We start from the raw sequence: 22,512 nt of genomic DNA, 5'->3' as shown, positions 1-22,512 counted from the left end.
GTGACGGTACTCATATACGGCAAATTTCCGCAGATCATGCACGTTGACCAGTCATGTAACGTCCTGCTTCAATGAACAACCTACAACAAGAGGTCGGTCAATTTAAAACGTATCCAATCGTATCATGTGCGTTGACGTATACGTATCTTGGGACATACTTAAATAATTTGTCGTACTATCCTTGAATGAAATATCGTTGAATATGTGTAGGAACTGCGCTTACGAGGTACGTGGCACGATGTGTGACTGTGTGTAACACATATAAATGTCCAAGTTTAATTATCTCGCGTTTGGAAAATAACCGAATCGAGTGCACCTTTATATTTTTAGTCACACAGAATATAGAAGAAGTTTAAGTCATTACAAATGGTAAGTTTCTAAATATAAAGTAATGCAAGATTAAGAAATGAAGCAAACTCAACTCCTTACCGGAAACGATAAAACGATAAAATAGACATGAAATAATGAAAGTCCATTATGTCAAAACGAAAAGTTCTGCAAGTTAATGAATAAAAGTGTGAGAAAGTAAAATAGAACGATTTGTAGAACTTTGCTATTGAAGGCATGCATAGTATTTCTTTTCTTCTGTGTTGCATTTTGGTAATTTTTACTTTCTTCGTGCCATTGCCCCATATCTGTTGTTTTTTCACAAGCCTACGTTAGCTAATGATAGAGCCCCCGTTTTCGCAAAATACCATCAATTGCCAATCTAGTAAAACTGTATAATTGTTATAGCTACATGTTTCCATGAAATGAAGCTCGAATAGAGTTTTTGTACGCAACATAGACTTAAAGTTGGGATCAAATATTGTGTTTTGTTGTATCTCCAGATACATTTACGTCAACGTATCTAATATGAGTGGATACGTTTTAAAATGACCGACCTCTATTGGAAAGACTATCCCGTCAGAGTGAGATGTTCCGACGAATTGCCTGCCTATATCGGAAGAAGACATAAGGCAAACGTCGTCAACACCGATCCATGTTCGAAATCAAGTATGCACTGGACTGTATTTCATTTCCAGAGAAAAGAACCACCTGAATTTTTCGATTAGACAGGAAACCGTCCGAGTACATTCGGTCGTCGATTCGAATTCGTCCTGGAAAACTAAGGTCCCCAATATCTCTTCATGTCAGACAGGATTCAGCCGGAAGATACATGAGAAGTTTACTGCGTTCAATTCGTAAGAGAACGTTATGCTTGACGATCTCTCAGTGACATCTTGAATTGAAGGTATTCAGCACTGTTCATCTCGACCGCAAAGTGAAAACATTCATCAGAGGAAGACGTGACAAAGAAGGAAGAGGACAATGGAACGCGAAAGAAGCACGCAAAGCGCAGCAATGGGAGGTGATGGGCAACAGAATTCTTGTCGAAAATCGTCTATTTCTGTCAACTGATAGTCGTCTACGTCATCATCATCACGTCGATCGCCAATCGTTCACTACAAAACAGTGAGAGCCAACTCTAAATCGCATTATTGATCATTATTGAGCAGCGCCATCGGCTACGCCCTACCAAGTCCCGCGCTGAAGCAGTCATAAGAAAGAAAGAAAAAAAAAGACTATTAACATCCAGCATGGTGTATCCTTTTTTTAGCTCACCTGGCCCAAAGGGCCAAGTGAGCTTTTCTCATCACTTGGCGTCCGTCATCCGTCGTCCTGCGTCCGTAAACTTTTACAAAAATCTTCTCCTCTGAAACTACTGGGCCAAATTTGACCAAACTTGGCCACAATCATTATTGGGGTATCTAGTTTAAAAACTGTGTCCAATGACCCGGCCAACCAACCAAGATGGCCGCCATGGCTAAAAATAGAACATAGGGGTAAAATGTAGATTTTGGCTTATATCTCTGAAACCAAAGCATTTAGAGCAAATCTGACACGAGGTAAAATTGTTTATCAGGTCAAGATCTATTTGCCCTGAAATTTTCAGATGAATCTGACAACCCGTTGTTGGGTTGCTGTCCCTGAATTGGTAATTTTAAGGAAATTTTGCCGTTTTTGGTTATTATCTTGAATATTATTATAGATAGATATGAAAAAGTATTTATCACTTTCTATAATAAATATTGCCGGAATGGCTTTGAGTAGGATCCCGTCTATGGGAACGATTCACAATGCGGGGTACTAGCTCTTTATTCACACACAAGTCGGCAGTTCATCACAATAAACATAAACAAATTGGTAAAGTCCAAATTCATTTAATAAAGTCCAAATATAAGATATCAGTGTTACAAATTAGTTATTTTAAACGAAAAACAATATATATGATTGCGATGGAAAATCCGAACGCAGTTCATGTGCTCTCGTTGGCATATCCAAACGGAGTCCTTGAATATAAATTTATCTTTCTTTAAATACCAAATAAAGTTGCTATAACAACACAGTTTGTTGGGGTCATGTTGTAAACAGAAATTATATAATTAAGTGATTTAATTCATCAAAGAGAATTACGATAGGTGATCAATCCATCAATCAATTGAATTATGTGTGTATTTGATATGACCGAATAAAAGTTGCATAACGAACTTGTAAGATGTTTGCATAAGCTTAGAGTTTAAAAGGTTATTGACAAATTTAAATTTATAATCTTACATGTTTCAGATGTTAACAAATATTTCGGACATTTAAAGTCATAGCGAATTTCGAGATCGTTACAATTGAATAAATAAAATATGCATGCTGCATACGAAATGTACACAATAGAAATCGATATAATAAGACAGTTTGAAATAGAAAATTAAGTACCAAAATAATGTGTGACATAGAGATAAACTGTAAACAGGAATAATGATCAGCAAAGTAAGATCTACAAATAAGTCAACTTGACCAAAATGGTCAGTTGACCCCTGAAGGAGTAATTGCCCTTTATAGTCAATTTTTAACCATTTTTCGTAAATTTTTGTAATCTTTTACAAAGATCTTCTCTGAAACTACTAAGACAAATTTAACCAAACTTGTCCACAATCATCATTAGGGTATCTAGTTTAAAAAATGTGTCCGATGACCCCGCCCGCGAACCAAGATGGCCGACATGGCTAAAAAATAGTACATAGGGTAAAATGCAGTTTTTGGCTCATATCTCTGAAACCAAAGCATTTAGAGCAAATCTGACAAGGATAAAATTGTTCATTAGGTCAAATCTATCTGCCCTGAAATTTTCAGACTAATCAGGCAACACGTTGTTGGGTTGCTGCCCCTGAATTGGTAATTTTGATTTTTTAGTAATATATATTTTTCATAATTTTAACAATAAAATATTGAAATATTAGAGTCTGAAGCAAGATGACACATATCATTTTTTTGGGCACATTTTTCGTACTAGGCTGTAAAAACAAACACACCTGAATGTAAAAGGGGTGCCCAACTTTCTCTTTAAAATAAGGTTATAATACTAATTTTTGTGATTTCTTTATGTGTCTGTCTTAAGTCAAGAGTCTGTACTTCAGTGATTGTCGTTGGTTGCTGTCTGTTATATTTGCTTTGTGTTTACTGTTTTAGCATAAATCAGGCTGACAGTTTTCTTGTTTTAATTGTTTAACATTTGTCATGTTGAGGCCTTTAACAGTTGATTATACACTATGGGTTTTGCTCATTCTTGAAGGCCATACAGCATGATACAGTGTCTTATAGTTGATAACATCTAAATCATGTGGACTCTGATTGAAGGTTGTCTCATTGGCAGTGTTACTAAATATCCTAAATTGTATACTATATACAAATAAGGAGATGTGGTATGATTGCCCATAAGACAACTATCCACCAAAGTTCAAATGAAGTTGATGTAAGCAATTATTGGCAACCGTACAGCCTTCAACCATGAGAAAAACCCATACCGTATGGTCGACTATAAAAGCACCCGACATGAGAAATATGAAACAATTCAATTGAGAAAACTAACGGCCTAATTTATAACAAACCAATTTACGAAAAAAACAAATATGACAGACATGAACCAAAGACAACCACTGAACTACGGCCTCCTGACTTGGGACAGGCACATAAAGAATGTGACGGGGTTAAATATGTTTGTGAGCACTCAACCCTCCCCCTAACCTGGGACAGTGGTGTAACAGTTCAACATAAGAACAAACTCAATTGAAAAAGACTTAACTCATCAGATGGATACAAATAGAAATACATCTAACAATAAAATGCTTCGCTGAGCGCAGCCTCATACAACCGCAGTGGTCAAACTCTGAACAGTTGGGGCAAACTTGGACACAATATTCAAGTTTGATATTACTATCTCAATTTGGATTGTGATCAAATTTCAGACATAATATAGGTTTTTGACACAAAATAAATGTGGTCAAAGATCTTACAAATCTAATGCACAATACTGTGCAATTGGAGATTTCTTCTTGAAACTTTTGAAAAATTTGAAATTTTGAAAAAAAAATATGAACCCTTTTAAAAAAAAATGGAACACCCCCCCTTTCCCCCAAACTTTTTGAATCCCCCTTTTAGTATTAACCATCAAACTCAATTGCAGTCTTTCCTTTGTAGTATGCAATTTTGTAGTACAATTTTAGAGAGATCCATACACTTAATCACAAGTTACTGTCTGGAAATTAGAAAAATGCTTTTTTTTTAACCATAAAAGCCCATTTAAATACATCATAAAAGTATTAAAATAGAAAATGACATCACAGTCATGGTTAAATTAAAAAACCTTCATCAGCAACTTTTAATAGTAATATCTAAAAATAAAATTCTTTCATCAGCATTTAAAAGTAACTTCTAAAAATAAATTGACAGCTAGGACTTTGCAACCATAAAAACCCATTTAAATACATCATAAAAGTCTTCAAATAGAAAACAACATCATAATCATGCCCAAAATTAAAGCACTTTCATCAGCAACATTAAATAGTAATATATAAAAATAAAATTCCTTCACATACATACTCATGGCTAAAATTAAATATTTTTTAAAATAGAAAATGACATCATAATCATGCCTAAAATTAAAAAGCCTCCATCAGCAACATTATATAGTAATATCTAAAAATAAAATTCCTTCACATACATAATCATGGCTATAATTAAATTACCTTTATTAAACATTTTTAAAATAGTAACTTCTAAAAATAAATTGACAGCTAATCACCTAAAGACAATACATTTCTTTATAAATAATTTACAAGCAGTGTCAGGGAGGTAATTTGACAATATGTGTTTGAATTACCTCCCTTACACTGCTTTAAAATTATGTTTTGTACTTAAGTAATTGTCCATTAACCTGGAAACTCTTGTTTTCCCCCCTTTTTTGCCCCTAATTCCTAAACAGTTTGAGCCATAACCCCTAAAGCAAATTCTTACCATTCCTTTTGTGATATGGTATCTTGTGGTATAATTTCAAAGAGATCCATCCACCATTTCACAAGTTATTGTCTGGAAACTAGAAAAATGCTTATTTGGGCCCCATTTTGGCCAACTTATTCCTGAACTGTTAGAACCATAACCCCAAAAATCAATCCCAACCTTCCTTTTGTGGTCATAAAACCTTATGGTAAAATTTCATAGAAATCCATACACTTAAACAAAAGTTATTGTCTGGAAACCAATGTGTCTTCGGACGACGACGTCGACGATGACGTGATACCAATATACGACCACTAAAATTTTGCGGTCATATAAAAATTTACCTATTCCAAAATCTGAATATTTGGACAATTCAAATAGTCCAATATCAACACCAAAATAGCAATACCATTGTCTGAACAGGTGAGGGAAATAATACCAAAATCAAAATAAAAACTTTTAATATAACAAAAAAATTAATAAAAAATTTCAAAACAGTTTTAAATGTCCTGTCACTTGATTCACTAATTCTTCTGGTCCTACAAAATAAAAGTGCACAAATTAGTCATACAGGCAATGCTACTAGAGGTTTCTTAGAAAACCTACAAATGAATTATTCTTTTTTTGCTTGAAGTCTTTTTTTAAAACTATTACCGGAATACCTTTTTTATCTAAAAATCATGCATGTTGAAGCTTGTGGAAGCAGTTTTTGTTTCTTTGATAGTTTTTTGGTTCATTGCTTGTCCTTCTTTAAGTCCATCTTCAGCATTTATTAATACTTATTTGTTTCTACCACTGATAAACACTTACCTGGTCCTATACCCGTGACTGTTATAGATCCTGGTGCTATCTGAGTACGACCAGCATCTTTTACTAAGCTAGCATTAAGTCCTAAAGATCTAGCATCTCTTGCTATTTGTAATCTAAAAGACAAACAAATTCTCAAAAAAAACATTCATGTTAAAGTTCTTTATATCAAGATGTTTTTCATGTAGGATTTTATTTTTATGACAAATATTTTATAAAAATAAGACGTGTTCATGAACATAAAAATAAGGAGATGTGGTATGATTGCTAATGTGACAACTTTTCACCACAGTTGGAATGATGTGGAAGTACCCAATTATATGTCACTGAACCTCCTTCAAAAATGTGCAAAAGCAATACCATACCATAAAGTCCGCTATAAAAGGCCCTGATATGACAAAATATAAAACAATTCAAAAAAGAAAAGAAAATACCTTATATTTAACATGTTTAACAATACAATTTACCTTGGACAAACATATTATGTACTAGTCTAAGAATTTACGCAAAACCAATAAACCCGGTAAACAGAATTTCACACTCAACATAAAAGCTTTTCTCGGAAAAGCCACTGAAGATTACAGTTTTGCGGTTTTAACTCTATGAACAGAAAACAAGCTGTATTTTTATTCACCATTGTATTTAAAATATACAGCAAGTACAATTTTAAACACTCAATGAGAAATGAGTTTGTGATGAGTAACATCATGTAATTTCAACTTTGTTCTCTACCACATGTTACATTCTAAACACATATGGGATGTACAGCTAGAAACAACATAGATCTAATGAAAAACTGTTCTATCAGATCATTACTTGTAGATAGCTCAGGTCCTTGTAAATTCTCAGAAAAGATTTTATTGTTATAGGTGATGTACATACTTTAACCCCAAAGTCAAATAATGTGTTTTCATCCTGTTTTATGAAGCATAAATTGACTTAAACAAGTCTGTCATTTTCTGACTTAAACAAGTCTGTCATTTTCTGACTTAGACAAGTCTGTCATTTTCTGACTTAGACAAGTCCAAAATTGTAAACACATTTTTATCAAAATACATGATGCGACTTCTATTAGTCAGAAACAAAAAAAAAGACTTATGTCTGAGCTCTGATTGTCTAAAGCACATACTGTAAATTCAGAAATTATTGCGTTCACTTATTATTGCGATTATTCAAGAATGGACAAAAATGCGAGTTTAATTATTGCGATTTTTGTGATTTCGAAAAAATCTTTATAAAGGTCTATGTTTCAGTTATCAGAATGCGAGTTCTTATTTTTGCAATACCTACCCTGTCGCATTATTCGCATTAATAAAAACCTCGCAATAATTTCTAAATTTACAGTACTGTATTCCCATGTACAATTCTTAAGCACATACAAAGATTTCTCTGTTTCTGTTTTGACAACAACTTTTGGCTGACCATACATTCTCCATTTCCTGAACATTTCTGGGTCTGTTTTACTGACAGCTTCATATGACATGACTGCAGCATGACAGCACTACAATACAGACAAAAATACAGAGTCTTTCTGACAGCCTTATGACATTATTGCAGCATTTATAACAGCACTGCAGTACAGTGTTTTATAGTGAATACTAAAATTACAGAACAGGTCAAAATATGAAGAAATCATTTTAAATTCTAAGAACTAAAAAAGTGGTCCCCTCCTACCTTGTCCTTTCATCTGATCTAAAATAGTTTTCTATGTAATGTTTTTATGAACTGCTGATTGTCTCTTCATATAATTTTTTAGGGATATGTTTTTGCTTTTTTGTCACCGCTATATAAGGTAAAAAAAAAAAAGAACCACTACAACATTAGTGTCATATAGAGGTAATTAAATGCAGGTATAAATATTATTATTGTTTCTATTGCATGTGAAAATTGTGTTGACTTAAATGAGGGGCCTGATGGGTTATTTTCGTTCTTCGTGATTGGCGCATTTTCGCTATCGTGATCCGTTTTTCTACAGATTTTTTTTTTTTTATATTTTCATGTGATCATGGAAATTTATTTTCTGTGAATCGTGATTGACAAAAATATCAACTCGTGAATCGTGATGAGACCCCCCCCATCAGGCCCCTCTTAAATCATACAGAATGTATTGTTCTCCCTGTATCCTCTAACATCAATTGTATGTGTGTAAAGTAAGCTCCTAAAGTAAATACATGCATTTTTGCAGGTAATTAACAGAACAATGAACATAAATAAAAATAAAGAGATGTGGTATAATTACTTATGACAACTATCCACCAGAGTACAAATGATGTGAATGAAAGTCAAGTACATCAATAAAATTACTAGTTCTTTGGATAAAGACTATTCTTCAAATAAAAAGTAGGAGAGATAAGAGATTTGGAATAGACTTAACATGTCCAGTCATAAAATCAATTTTCTAATATGCATGTGTTAACTTTCAGATGAGTAATGATTGTTTTGGCTACTTTTGTATAATTAGTATATTGTGAACATTTATACACCTTATTTTTATATGTTTATATGTTTTAGCTTCATTTCAGTTTATCATGTTTATTGACAACAGATTTTTCTCCATATATATACCAATCATCTATAAATCAAGAAACTTTAATTCACCTGAGCAGCTGCTTTTCCTTTCCCCATTTTCAAATCATTCCTTACAACAAACACCAATTTGTACTCTCCACTATCTGAAGAAAATACTGCCTGAAAAAAACAATGTACATAAACATAATTCAGAATATTTTGAGTGTGTAAAAACAAAATTTTGAAAAATCAGAAAGTCACAACTTCTAGAGTCAAAATTTTAAACTTCAGAAATTATCTCCACTTGACTAAACTAAACTATATTACTACAAAACACTACAATAAAAACTCAAGAATAAGCAACATGAACAAAAAAACTGGGAGTGATATCAGCTAGGTGCTGCAGAAGAATAAGCACATCTTGCTCCACATCATGTATATGTCACCTGCTGTATTGCTCATGGAAAGTAAACAACTCTGTGTCAAGTCTCATTCAGACTTAAGCTTGGAAAAGAGAATATGAGAATGACTTCAACAACTGGAACATATCTATGGTCATGAGTGACACTGATATTCCATAACTATGAACCTCAACTGTTGAACTGACCACTGCAACTTTACTTTCAATTTAAAAGTTAGTTATATGGACTCCACCTTCTTTCACAGGTAACAACTGCCTCATATTAAACAATTGAACTAATCTACCAGTTGATGTAATTGCTTCAAAAAATTTTGAATACTAATTTAGATATGATCCATTTAAACTTAGGCACTCACTTCGATTACGTTGAAATTTTTTTTTTAGTTAAGTTGGACACTAATTGCCTGAATCAAAGGTTGGCAATGGTATGTTAGGAACTGATTAAATACCAACATAACAATAATATTTGTGTCAACAGTTAAGTTGTGTTATTGTTACGTTTATTAATTTCAATGTATGCTGGAAATAGTAATATATGTACGTCCCATATGTATGTAATATATTAAAATACACTTGAAAACTTTTATTCTTAAACAATTCAATGATACAATATATTGCATACAGATTTTATTTTATTTACAATGACAGCTTCTGCACATCCAGTATGTGCTTCTGGGTGCATGTTTAAGTCTGACATATTTTTGTTGGAACCACTCTAGGCAGCCATCACAAACGAGTGATGCTGCAATGTGAACATCAGTTTTGCAGACTGAACAGTTCTACTCCGCAATTTCCCTTTTTGAAGTTATACCAGCATTCAATGTCTGCCATGCTTCAGGTGAAAAGTCTTTTTTGATTATTGAAATATTTATATTTTCATCCAAATTTTTGTAAGAAACATGTGATGTTGTTTTATGTTGTCTTTTAATATCATTTCATTTCCATCCATTACTGCTGTTATTATCAACTTGGCTTTTAATATCCAGCTTGAAAATTACAGGCCGATTAGCATTTTAAAAGATATAAGAAGATGTGGTATGAGTGCCAATGAGACAACTCTCCATCCAAGTCAAAATTTATAAAAGTAAACCATTATAGGTCAAAATACAGTCTTCAACACGGAGCCTTGGCTCACATCGAACAGCAAGCTATAAAGGGCCCCAAAAATTACTGGTGTAAAACCATTCAAACGGGAAAACCAACGATCTAATCTATATAAGAAATGAGAAACACTTATGAACCACATCAACAAACGACAACTACTGAACATCAGATTCCTGACTTAGGACAGGTGCAAACAATTGCAGCGGGTTTAAACGTTTTAATGGTACCAAACCTTCACCCTTATCTGAAACAATAGTGTAACATCACAACATAGGAAGACACACTGTAAAATATCAATTGAAATGGCTTAACTCAATCAAAAGACATATTAACACCAGTGAACATACACTGAACAAATAAATTTGAAGTATTGTTTCTAAAATTCTAGAAAAATGCTGCCTATAAGCATTGTGATAAGCAACTTGAAAAATTCTTGATTTCAAATAATTTATTATTTGAGTTTCAGTCAGGATTTAGAAGTTCTTATTCAACTGATTCTTGTCTCTTTCACTTAATAGATCGCATTAAAACAGCAGCGCTAAAGGTCTTTTTACAGGCATGGTCCTATAAGACCTACAGAAGGCGTTTGACACAGTAGATCACAAGACAAATTAAAAGTTATTGGTGTTAGATCTATACCTTGGTTTGAGTCCTATTTGACAAACAGAAAACAGGTTGTAAGTGTAAATGGGGTAACTCAGAAGTGTGTAATATTACATGTGGTGTCCATCAAGGCAGCCTACTGGGTCCACTACTATTTTTGATCTATGTCAATGATGTTCAAACTAGCATTGACTGAGATTGTAAAGTTTTTATATATATGCAGATGATACTGCAATTTTATTTTCCCACATAGACCCTGGGGTCATCTCGCATAAATTATCCAGAATGCTGGAGTCATGCCATGATTGGTTAACTGACAATAAACAAGTCAGAATAAAATGACTTCCATAGGTCAGATATAATTTGATGTAAGTGTTGTCTTCCTTCTTGCACTCAACAGAATATGACTTGTACAGGTCAGTTTATGTCAGACTTTAATTTATCATAAAATGACTTCCACAGGTCAGCTTTTGCACAAAATATTGTGACTTAATATCTTCATATTCTAATAAGATTTATGCCCCTTTTTAATGCATTTTGACTTCGAGAGGTCATTTTTGTTCTGATTTGAAGCAGTCACTACTACCACTTTGTTATCAATCTCCATAAAAATATGGTGATTACTAGTTTCGAATTAAAGAGTTTTAAAAAGTGGGGCTCATCTGACATCATACCTTCTCCTTTCCAGAATCTAAACATAATATATTTATCTCATCACTTTCAATTATTTCAAAATACAAAGAAAAAAAATTCGTAAGGGTTCCGCGGAACCCAGTGTCTCGCCTACTTTTGCTGTTAATCGCAGGCTCAACAAAAATGAGGAAAAAAATTAATAAAAATATTCCTCTCTATACTATCTTTTGATTGTAAGTAGCTTCTGTCCAAGTTTGGTAAAAATCCAGGATAGTTTATCAATCTAATAAATGTTTTAAAAACTTAAAGTGCAGACTGTATGTAATGTTAACTGGAAGAAAAACTAAGTCCATTTACAAGTAAAATACGGAAAAAATGGAATTTATTTTTTACTTTTTTACAAAATTTACTTCTGGATACTATCTTTTGATCATAAACAAGGTTCTTTCCAAGTTTGGTAGAAATCCAGGATAGTTTAAGAAAGTTATTAAAATTTCAAAAACTTTAACCACAGAGTGAATGTAATGTTTCATGGCAGAAAAACTAAGTCCATTTATAAGTAAAATACAGAAAAAATGGAATTTTTTTTTTACAAAATTTACTTCTTGATACTATCTTTTGATCATAAACAAGCTTCTTTCCAAGTTTGGTAGAAATCCAGGATAGTTTAAGAAAGTTATTAAAATTTCAAAAACTTTAACCACAGAGTGAATGTAATGTTTCTTGGCAGAAAAACTAAGTCCATTTATAAGTAAAATACGGAAAAAATGGAATTTTTTTTTTTACAAAATTTACTTTTGAATATTATCTTATGATCATAAACAAGCTTCTGTCCAAGTTTGGTAGAAATCCAGGATAGTTTAAGAAAGTTATTAAAATTTCAAAAACTTTAACCACAGAGTGAATGTTATGTTTCTTGGCAGAAAAACTAAGTCCATTTATAAGTAAAATACGGAAAAATTGGAATTTTTTTTTTACAAAATTTACTTTTGAATATTATCTTATGATCATAAACAAGCTTCTGTCCAAGTTTGGTAGAAATCCAGGATAGTTTAAGAAAGTTATTAAAATTTCAAAAACTTTAACCACAGAGTGAATATTTGTGGACGCCGCCGCCGCCGACGACGGAATGTAGGATCGCTATGTCTCGCTTTTTCGACAAAAGTCGAAGGCTCGACAACCAGGTGAGAAAAAATGGATCATACAATTTTCTGAATATCAAAAGATTTACAAAATACAATATTGGATACATTTACTAGTACCATGACAATACTTCAAATCTTCCAAGGAAAAACAAGACACTTATTCATGATAAGACTATGTTAATAAAAGATATATTCTCATCCACTTTAAGTTAAATGTATTAAGAGCAAAACATTTATTATTTTAATATTTCATTGAGGTAAATACTGTTGTGCAAACTGACTCAAACAAGTCACATTATGTTCTGACTTACTAAACGTATTACAACTTTTAAGTCTAGTATTGTCATATTGATTTAAAAATGTATAGGTAAGCCAGATAAAAGACTGAGGAAATTAGGTCCCCATAAGTCACAATAATGAGGACTATAAAAAAGTTTATTTGGTATATTCAATATTAAATGTATTTTGTTTTAAACAGGTCAAATCATGTTCTGACTTAAAAGAGTCAGTCCAAAACTAAAATAAATTTATTGAAATATTTAAGCCGGGCATTGCCATATGATATTAAATGAATGTATGGGAACGTCAGATAAAAGACACAGGAAATATATGTAAGATCCCCTAAAATAAATAACCATTTGACTTAATTGTTTCTAAAAAGTTATCAAATAATAAACTCGAAAATGGCAGATTCAGAAGCAGTCTGAAAGCAAGGACTTTCTTGGATTAAAGGAAGTACACCTAGCTTTGATTGGAAATTTTGTTCTGTAAACTGACTTTAACAGGTCAAATCATGTTCTGACCTCAAAGAGTCAGTCAAAACTAAACTTATTACAACTTTTAAGTCTAGTATTGTCATATTGATTTAAAAATGTATGGGAGAGCCAGATAAAAAACAGAGGAAATAAGGTCCCCTAAAGTCACAATAATGAGGATTATATAAAAAAGTTTATTTGGTATATTCAATATTTAAATGTATTTTGTTTTAAACAGGTCAAATTATGTTCTGACTTCAAAGAGTTAGTCAAAAACTATACTTTAACTAATTATTGCAACTTCTAAGTCTGGCATTGTCATATGCATTTAAGAATGTATGGGAAAAACAGATAAAAGACACCCAATAATAAAGTCACAATAATGAGGACTATAAAAAAGTTTGTTTGGTATATGTAATATTCAAATGTATTTTGTTTACAAGTTTCATCAAATTATCTTAAAATTTTATTCTATTTCTGTATTTTCATGACTTTTTCTTTTCTGTTAAGTTAACACATGGAACTTTTGGTTGTAAAAAATATTATTTTAAAGACCATTTGACTGAATTGTTTCTAAAAAAACTTATCAATTAACATGATTAATTAACTCAACAGTAGCAGATTCAGATAAAGGGAAAAAGGGGGGGGGGGACGAGTGAAAACTACGCAAAACAAAAATTGACACGTACAGGTCAGAATTTCAAAACACTTTCTGACTTGAAGAAGTCATTTTATTCTGACTTGTATGTCAGAGCTCTGACTGATGAAAGGCTTAAGTTTTTACATAAAAACAAAAGAGTGTCTTTATTTTCAATCTAGGAAAACATTGTGCTCTTCTCTGATTCAATGTCATTTTGATTATGCATATGCATGCTGGTATGAAGGTTTATCAAAACAAATGAAGAATAAACTTCAAGTGGCACAAAATAAGGGTGTATGATTTATTCTGCAATTACATCCTAGAAAGTGTGTGACATATATTGAATTTGAGAAATTGGGTTTTTTAAATATTAGTTATAGAGTCAAACAACTACATGAACTAAGACTCATATATAAGAAATATATGCACAAATTATTTGCATACTAATTTTGTTAGAAATGAAACATCTTTCAATACAAGATCTAGTAATAAGAATTTTTATAATACCAGGAATTAAAGGGTGTGCATCATGATCTACCACTTTCTTTTATAATGGAATAAAAGACTGGAACTCATTAACAGAAATAGTTAAAAGTTGCTCAAAGAAATATAATTTTTAAGTACAACATGTACAAGGTAAAACATTTTTGATGGATAAATTTAAATCCATCTTTAATAGTGAATTTGTTTTATATTAATTTTACTGAGGCTTTGACCATTTATCTGTGATAATTTTTAATGATTTTTGTTATTTTTTATGTGTCAACCTTTGGTGTGAACTGGAAGTCTCTTCTTAAAAGGACCCCACTGGAAATAAAGTTTCAATAACCATTGTGGGCCATTCTAAAGTATAAGCCTGCAGTGATAATCTAGTCCATATAATTCACTCATTATAATCTAGTCTATTATCAAAATATCATGACAATTTCCATAATTTCATTTTTAAATCATAATTTTTAGTACACATGTAAATCATTTTAGTGTTTGTAACAATTCATGTCTAGTGATATATCTATATGTCATTTTATTTCATTTGTGTGTCAAATTCATGCCTTTTATCTTGAATAAATATTTATATATATATAGCTTAGAATGGCTGTAATGGAAAAATAATAAAACAAAAAATATGTCGGTTAAAATTCTAAAAAATCTAAGGGAGCTACCATTTGATTTAAATGGGGGGGCTAGGATGAAATATAAAAAAAAAAGGCAGGACAGGAGTTTTGAGTAAACAAAAAGGCAGGATGAGCAACTTTGCAAAAAAAAAAAAGGCAGGATGACAATTTATGTAAAAAAAGTCAGGATAAACTAATAAAAAAAAGGCAGGACCGAATAGAGTGAAAAATAAATAGGCAGGACAGAGATTACAACTAAAAAAAAAAATGCAGGACAAAATTTTTATTCCTAGCCCCCCCCCCTAAAAATCAAATGGTAGCTCCCTAACATAACAATAACCAACGTAGCTGTGGCACAATTATTATTGTTACGTTTGTAATTAATCGGTTCCTAACCCAACATAGCATTTTGGCAATTAGTGTCCAACATAACGATAACTTTTTTGTTATTGTTACACTTCAACATAATGGTAGCCAGTGTCTTAAAATTAGTGATCCTTTAAATAATTGTATTATCAAAAGTTATCAATTCATTATCTTAGTAAGATTGTTAAATGTTGTCATAACTTGACCAATCACACTGTGCTTAAACGGCTGTGGGTAACTTAAGTTACCCACAGCCCAAGATAGCGGTCTCTAAACTCGTTGATATATAATTGATACAAAATCTACTTTTTGCGACGTTTTTCATGCACTATGTAAATATTCATAGGATTCTTGAATAAAATAATCACTTACCATTACCATAAATTTGTTAATTTTGAGTTCATTTTAGCACAAGGCCAACTTTAAAAAATGCATAAGATGTCCAATGGTCAAAACTAATCAGAGTGTCCGTCACTTTATTTTCGAATGTGGGTAACTTTTGTTTTCAAAATTGTAAGATTGATAATTTCAACAATTAAAGGACAATAAACACTATCAAATCTCGTATTTATTACCTAGTTTTATACTATTACGATATGCGTCAAAATAACCAAGAGAAAAGAGAACATAGCTGTAAAAAATCAGACCTGAGTTTTACGGATTTACCGTTGTTTTTTTCAATTTATTCCCGATTTTCAGATAATATGTTGATAGATTAATCCAGTAAACCTGGTTAGCAGCATCCAAAGTATACTTTGCAGAGTGTTTACATAAAACAAGATATGATGGTACGGTGAAATTTATCTTACATTCTTCTGGCTTTAGATTGTTCACTGTTGAGTCCTTGGCCTTTGTAGCCGCGGGCAAAATTGTAACCGTTTCCTTTAAATAATTTCCGAATTGTTAGCCAAAAAAGTATGGTCTCCACTATACCTAGTGTTATGAAAAAAAAATGCCAACATCTTAAAGTAAATGGAAGGCTATATTATTGAACAGGTGTCCGTTATAACAGCAATTAAGGTAGATTTAAAATCTTCTAAACGTTTCATTGACCTCAGGGATTCAATAACACTTGGTATCAAAGCGTAAATATCTTTTTCAGGGGTCTGGACAGCTCCGTCAATGTATTTCCGCTCAGGATTGACATCTGAACTTGTTCTCTTAAAGGTGATTTTCGTATGTTCACTTTTAATGTATGGTTTAAAGCCTTGAGTAATTTGATCTGAATTTTGTGATATCTGCAGTGGGAAGTGGTGAGATTTATAAGCTGCATGTCATGATTTTTGTCCAAAACTCGTTTCCTTATGCTAAATTTTGAAGTTCCATTGTGTTGGCTGATTGAGTGATAAACATGGTATCTATATATGTCACTAGATAAACTAACACATGTAATTTAAAAAAAAATTTCGAGTTTATTAGCTGGGTACAATACAAGAAATCATGGTATTCACAAAAGAATTATACCATACTAGAAATCTACTTTATTTCTGATTATAATTATATTCGATGCAATTTCTATAATATGTTTAATTATTACATTACGAATATCGATTCTTTGAAAGTTACAGCTGGGACTATTATACTATAATATATTATGTCCCAGGTTACGGACATCATGTTAAAGTTACGAACATCCCGTTAAAGTTACGGACATCCCTATTGGTATAATGAAAAAGTTACGGACAAGTTGTTTTCAAGTTACGGACATCTGACCTAAGAGTATTCGAAAATCGTAATGTGATCGTTTATTTTGCAGTACTTAATCATCTTTTATGTTTCGGTGTTTCCCTAAAAGATTGATACAACTTTTTAATTACTGAAAATTTGTGTTGTTTTCATTGTATTGTTATTATATAGGAGAGAAGTTTCTTACTGAAGCCAGACGGCTCCATCTTGGGCTGTGGGTAACTTAAGTTACCCACAGCCATTTAAGCACAGTGAATCACCAATTCATTAACATTTTCGTTAGTGTAATATTCCCAGACTGCACTTGTAGTGTGATGTTTAAACAGCTCAAAGTGTCTACAGACTACAGAGTAACTTTAAATTACTTCATTTGAACCATTTTTTGAAGATAAAACAGCTAATTTAGGACGAAAACGTCCTCTAAGAAACCATCCAATGACAAGACCGACTCCTATTCCAACAACAACATATCCTGATTGCTCTTTACTGAAAATTGATGTCATTTTTTTCTATTTTTCTTTTCAACACATTTCTTTTGCTCAATGTTACTTTTTTACTCTAGTTCCATTAAAAAATATGACTAGTAATAAACACTAAAGTGATAGAGATCGGTGGTCGGTAAAAGTGGTAACCCGAACCCGAACCCGAACCGGAATTTGCCGGAAATTTGCCGAACCGGAAATCTTTAAATATGATTTGTTATCATTCTTTAGAGATTTTTGTTACAAAAATTAATGGATATGGTGTAAAATGTAAAGTTTTATGTTATGTATGAGTACGCTTTTTTTCTTAATTGGCAAAAGACTGAAAAAAAAGTTTTCTATGTTTCCGCCTTGGTAAAAGTGGTAACCCAAACTCGGGAACCTATTTTTCTTTATTTCTCTGTATTATCTGATTTCTTGAGTGAACACTCTGACTTCGTGTGATGAATATCATCTTTCATTTCATAAACACAAAGATTTTTTTCAAACTGTATAAAACACAACCATTTATTTCATTTCTAAGTGAATAAGTAGGAAACCGAACCCGAAAGGGAGACAACTCGTTTTGAAATAGTTGCACAGGTAAATGAACGCAATAAACCCGTACCGGATTCCGAATGGACTTTGGTATGAACCCGGGCTCTGCAAAGATTTTAACCACGTCAATACTTTTAAGATTATTGTCAGGAAAAAACAGTAAAAATAACAAGAGGACAAATAAATAAAAAAAAAATAATAAATAAATAAATAAATAAATAAATTGATTAATAAATGGAATTACTGGAAATAACAATATAATAAAAAAAAGTTTAAAGAATTTCATAGAAAGCCAACATAGTTCCATAACACATCACCGTATCGTTTTTTTTCTCTATTTACAGTCCAATCATTACTGGTAAGTTATTGTGGAACGGAAAATAAAAGTAAATTGTCGTCGTGCAATTGATTCTGAATGATAAATGTCAAATATAATGAAGATGGTATATTGCGGAATATAAATGAACATAACTTATGACATTTTATCAACATAATATCGAAACTGTCCTAAGATAGGTCCTAAGGATTTCTTAGGACAGAGATTTGGATAAAGTTAGGACTGACTGACAGAAAGGGTTAGCATGCACATCGAAGCTATCTTATGATTATATAAGCTGGGATGTCCTAACCGCTGTATTAAGTATTGGCGTATAATGAATGGCCTTATAGTAAATGGTTAATTTAAATGAACGAAAATGAAAATATTGTATCAAACCAAGCCATACATTTGTAATTCTAAATAAGAAAAAAATATTAGTTTTAAATTAAAGGTAATAAATAATTGGTGTATAATAATTGTACATTATAAATGTATGAAACAAAAAATAATACAAAAATTATAACTTCGTTTTATATAAGCTTATCGAAAATAGTTATAGCTAAATGTGTAATCATTAAAAACAAGTGAGGTTGAATTCGAAGTGTCACGGTTTCATACTTCAAAGTTAAAAGACAAATTTCGTGCATATTTCATAGAAATACGGAGTACTTCAACTATTGTGCGTTTGTTGATTTTGAAATAAAGCTGTTGACTTTGTACTTAGAAACTCTTTGTATTTCAAACTTCTACAAAACCCATGAACCGGATTTTTTTTTTTAGAGTTGTAAAGATATGTATCAGATACGAAATCTTGCATAGTTTATAATAATGAAAAGTCTGCCTTACTTTTTGTATTTGATATAGGAGCAAGTCAAGGGGGAATCTCTAATCTATCTCGTTTTCTTTATTCTTGATTGACTTGCAAGACTTTCTAGAAACTACAAAATCTAAAGGGCTAGAAACTGTATTAAAGAGATACAGAAAATGAATAATGGTTTATTTTGCTGTTTGCTGATGATACAATGTTTATGTCAGAAACTTGCAGGATTTACAGATGATGCTAAACTTTTTTTTGTTTTATAAAAAGACCATAAACCCACTTATTCATGGTATGGTATCAATATTTCTGACCTGACACTACGTACTTTTTATTGCTTAATTCTTTAAAATTTAATATGCAATGTTTCGGGTTCTTTCGGGAATAATCCCAGGTAAACCCTCATCAGAGGCCGACCTTTATATATTTATTTTATATCTAGTATTGTAGATAGATGTGTGTGTGTTTCATAACAGTTTTTTCAAATTTACTACACGTGCATATAGGTCTACGTTGTAGCTAGTCTTTTTACAGACTAAAGAAACTGACCAAGTAGATCAGCACCTTTGGTTAATTATTCATATATATAATGAAAAGACTTATTGTCTTTATTCTCGTAATCTAATCTATCATAAATCTACACGAGATCTAATAGAGATAGTAGTTATCAGTGCTATACTGTTGAATTCACACTAGACTGTCGTGTATGTTTTAACACCTATTTGATAATATACAAATGTCTCCATGTTTAACAATTGAAGAGGTTTGTGTAGATACCATGTCGGTTCTATGCATGAATATAACAGGAACCATTCAGTTTTCCCTTGTACGTGATCTCTTGAAATAAATCGGCATCACGTCTTTTTACATCTGTTTCACAGTATAATGATTGTATACTAAAGCCTCCCGTGGTGGGGTATTGTGAATCAATGTCATCGGCTTAATGATTAATTATCATGTTGCCAATATTCTTATTGTTTTTTAAACCAATATCAGGTTTGGATTTAGATAGATTTTTTATTTATTATTTTGGCAATCGGATCTTTCCGAATTATATACCAAATTTTGTTATTATCGTGTTAAGATATTCAAGATATTTCTGCCACTTGTTTTCTATTATTTGGTTTCTTTCGAAGTTGCTGTCTGCATCTATGTTAACTCAGCCTAACTGTTTTGTTAGGGAGACATCTGCAAGACATTTACACTTTAGACCGTATTTAAACGATTATCTTATAAGTACATGTTGCTATTGTTTCTAAGAATTCTCGTACCTTCAGAAGGAATGAAAACAATGTACTATTTCAAATAATTGTTCACTTTGTTCACCTTCTTCATTAAATATATTAAATTCATCAATTCTCATTCTTTAGTGGAATTTAATATTATTTTCGTAGGATATTTCTCTGTTTTATGTCTATAATTATGGTTAAATATAGCAATATCAGATATTTCCAGGGAGGCAACTCTGCCCATTGAAACGCCAACGATCTGTTGCTAGTACAACAGTATAACTTTCGTTGTTCATTGACAATCATATTTATTTGTTATTAGTTTCCATGTAACCTTCAACGGCTTGACATAATAATTATTATCGATATTAGTTGCTTAACGTCCTGTTGCCAATATTTCATGTATGTTTAGGACTGTGATATAGTGATGACATAAGGTTGTTTACTAGTATAATAGTATAACTTCCATAGTTCGTTGACAATCATATAAGTTGTAGTTAGTTTCCATGCTACCATCTAAGGTTTGACATGATACAGCGATAAATTAACGATTTTTGGTTGCTTAGCATCCAGTGGCAAATATTTCATGTATGTTTAGGACAATGATATAGTGATGACATAAGGTTGTTTGCTAGTATAATAGTACAACTTCCATAGTTCATTGACAATCATATTAGTTTGTAGTAGGTTTCCATGCTACCTTCTAAGGTTTGGCATGATACAGCGATAGATTAAAGATTGTGGGTTGCTTAGCATCCAGTGGCAAATATTCCATGTATGTTTAGGACTATGATATAGTGATGACATAAGGTTGTTTGCTAGTATAATAGAATAACTTCCATAGTTCATTGACAATCATATTAGTTTGTAGTTAGTTGACATGCTACCTTCTAAGGTTTGACATGATACAGCGATAAATTTAAGATTGTTGGTTGCTAAGCATCCAGTGGCAAATATTTCATGTATGTTTAAGACTGATATAGTGATGACATAAGGTTGTTTGCTAGTATAATAGTATAACTTCCATAGTTCATTGACAATCATATTAGTTTGTAGTTAGTTTTCATGATACCTTCTAAGGTTTGACATGATACAGCATCCAGTGGCAAATATTCCATGTATGTTTAGGACTATAATATAGTGATGACATAAGGTTGCTTGCTAGTATAATAGTATAACTTCCATAGTTCATTGACAATCATATTCGTTTGTAGTTAGTTTCCATGCTACCTTCTAAGGTTTGACATGATATAGCGATACATTAACGATTGTTGGTTGCTTAGCATCCAGTGGCAAATATTTCATGTATGTTTAGGACTATGATATAGTGATGACATAAGGTTGTTTGCTAGTATAATATTACAACTTCCTTAGTTCATTGACAATCATATTAGTTTGTAGTAAGTTTCCATGCTACCTTATAAGGTTTGGCATGATACAGCGATAGATTAAAGATTGTTGGTTGCTTAGCATCCAGTGGCAAATATTTCATGTATGTTTAGGACTATGATATAGTGATGACATAAGGTTGTTTGCTAGTATAATAGTATAACTTCCATAGTTCATTGACAATCATATTAGTTTGTAGCTAATTTTCATGTTTCCGTCTAAGGTTTGACATGAAACAGTGATGAATTGCCAAAAAAAAAAAAAAAAACTATCTAAATCCAAACCAGATATTGGTTTAAAAAACAATAAGAATATTGGCAACATGATAATTAATCATTAAGCCGAAGACATTGATTCACAATACCCCACCACGGGAGGCTTTAGAATACAATCATTATACTGTGAAACAGATGTAAAAAGACGTGATGCCGATTTATTTCAAGAGATCACGTACAAGGGAAAACAGAATGGTTCCTGTTATATTCATGCATAGACCCGACATGGTATCTACACAAACCTCTTCAATTGTTAAACATGGAGACATTGGTATATTATCAAATAGGTGTTAAAACATACACGGCAGTCTAGTGTGAATTCAACAGTATAGCACTGATAACTACTAACTATTAGATCTCGTGTAGATTTA

General features: G+C 31.9%; 1 protein-coding gene across 1 annotated transcript; it reads right to left on the bottom strand.

The window, feature by feature from the left end:
- Positions 1-5,754: 5,754 nt before the first annotated feature.
- On the bottom strand, positions 5,755-17,675 carry LOC127711046 (peptidyl-tRNA hydrolase 2, mitochondrial-like). The gene is made up of 5 exons (XM_052217000.1): positions 17,459-17,675; positions 8,716-8,805; positions 7,497-7,618; positions 6,121-6,233; positions 5,755-5,849 (listed from the first exon to the last, which is right to left on the bottom strand). Exons 1-5 carry the CDS (start codon positions 17,594-17,596, stop codon positions 5,800-5,802), a joined length of 513 nt encoding a protein of 170 aa, XP_052072960.1. The 5' UTR covers positions 17,597-17,675; the 3' UTR covers positions 5,755-5,799.
- Between the last annotated feature and the right edge of the window lie 4,837 nt (positions 17,676-22,512).

The sequence above is a fragment of the Mytilus californianus genome, unplaced genomic scaffold, assembly GCF_021869535.1.
Source record: "Mytilus californianus isolate M0D057914Y unplaced genomic scaffold, xbMytCali1.0.p SCAF_8, whole genome shotgun sequence".
Classification (NCBI taxonomy): domain Eukaryota; kingdom Metazoa; phylum Mollusca; class Bivalvia; order Mytilida; family Mytilidae; genus Mytilus; species Mytilus californianus.
This window is presented reverse-complemented; position numbering and strand designations above follow the sequence as displayed.

What these genes read in the sequence shown, in the direction of transcription:
- LOC127711046 (XM_052217000.1), bottom strand. Translation starts at nt 17,596, where the DNA reads ATGACATCAATTTTCAGTAAAGAGCAATCAGGATATGTTGTTGTTGGA. An exon ending in ACAGAAACAGAGAAATCTTT is followed by an intron (nt 6,234 to 7,496) that starts GTATGTGCTTAA and finishes TTTGTCTTTTAG; the next exon opens with ATTACAAATAGCAAGAGATG. An exon ending in AGTCACGGGTATAGGACCAG is followed by an intron (nt 5,850 to 6,120) that starts GTAAGTGTTTAT and finishes TTTATTTTGTAG; the next exon opens with GACCAGAAGAATTAGTGAAT.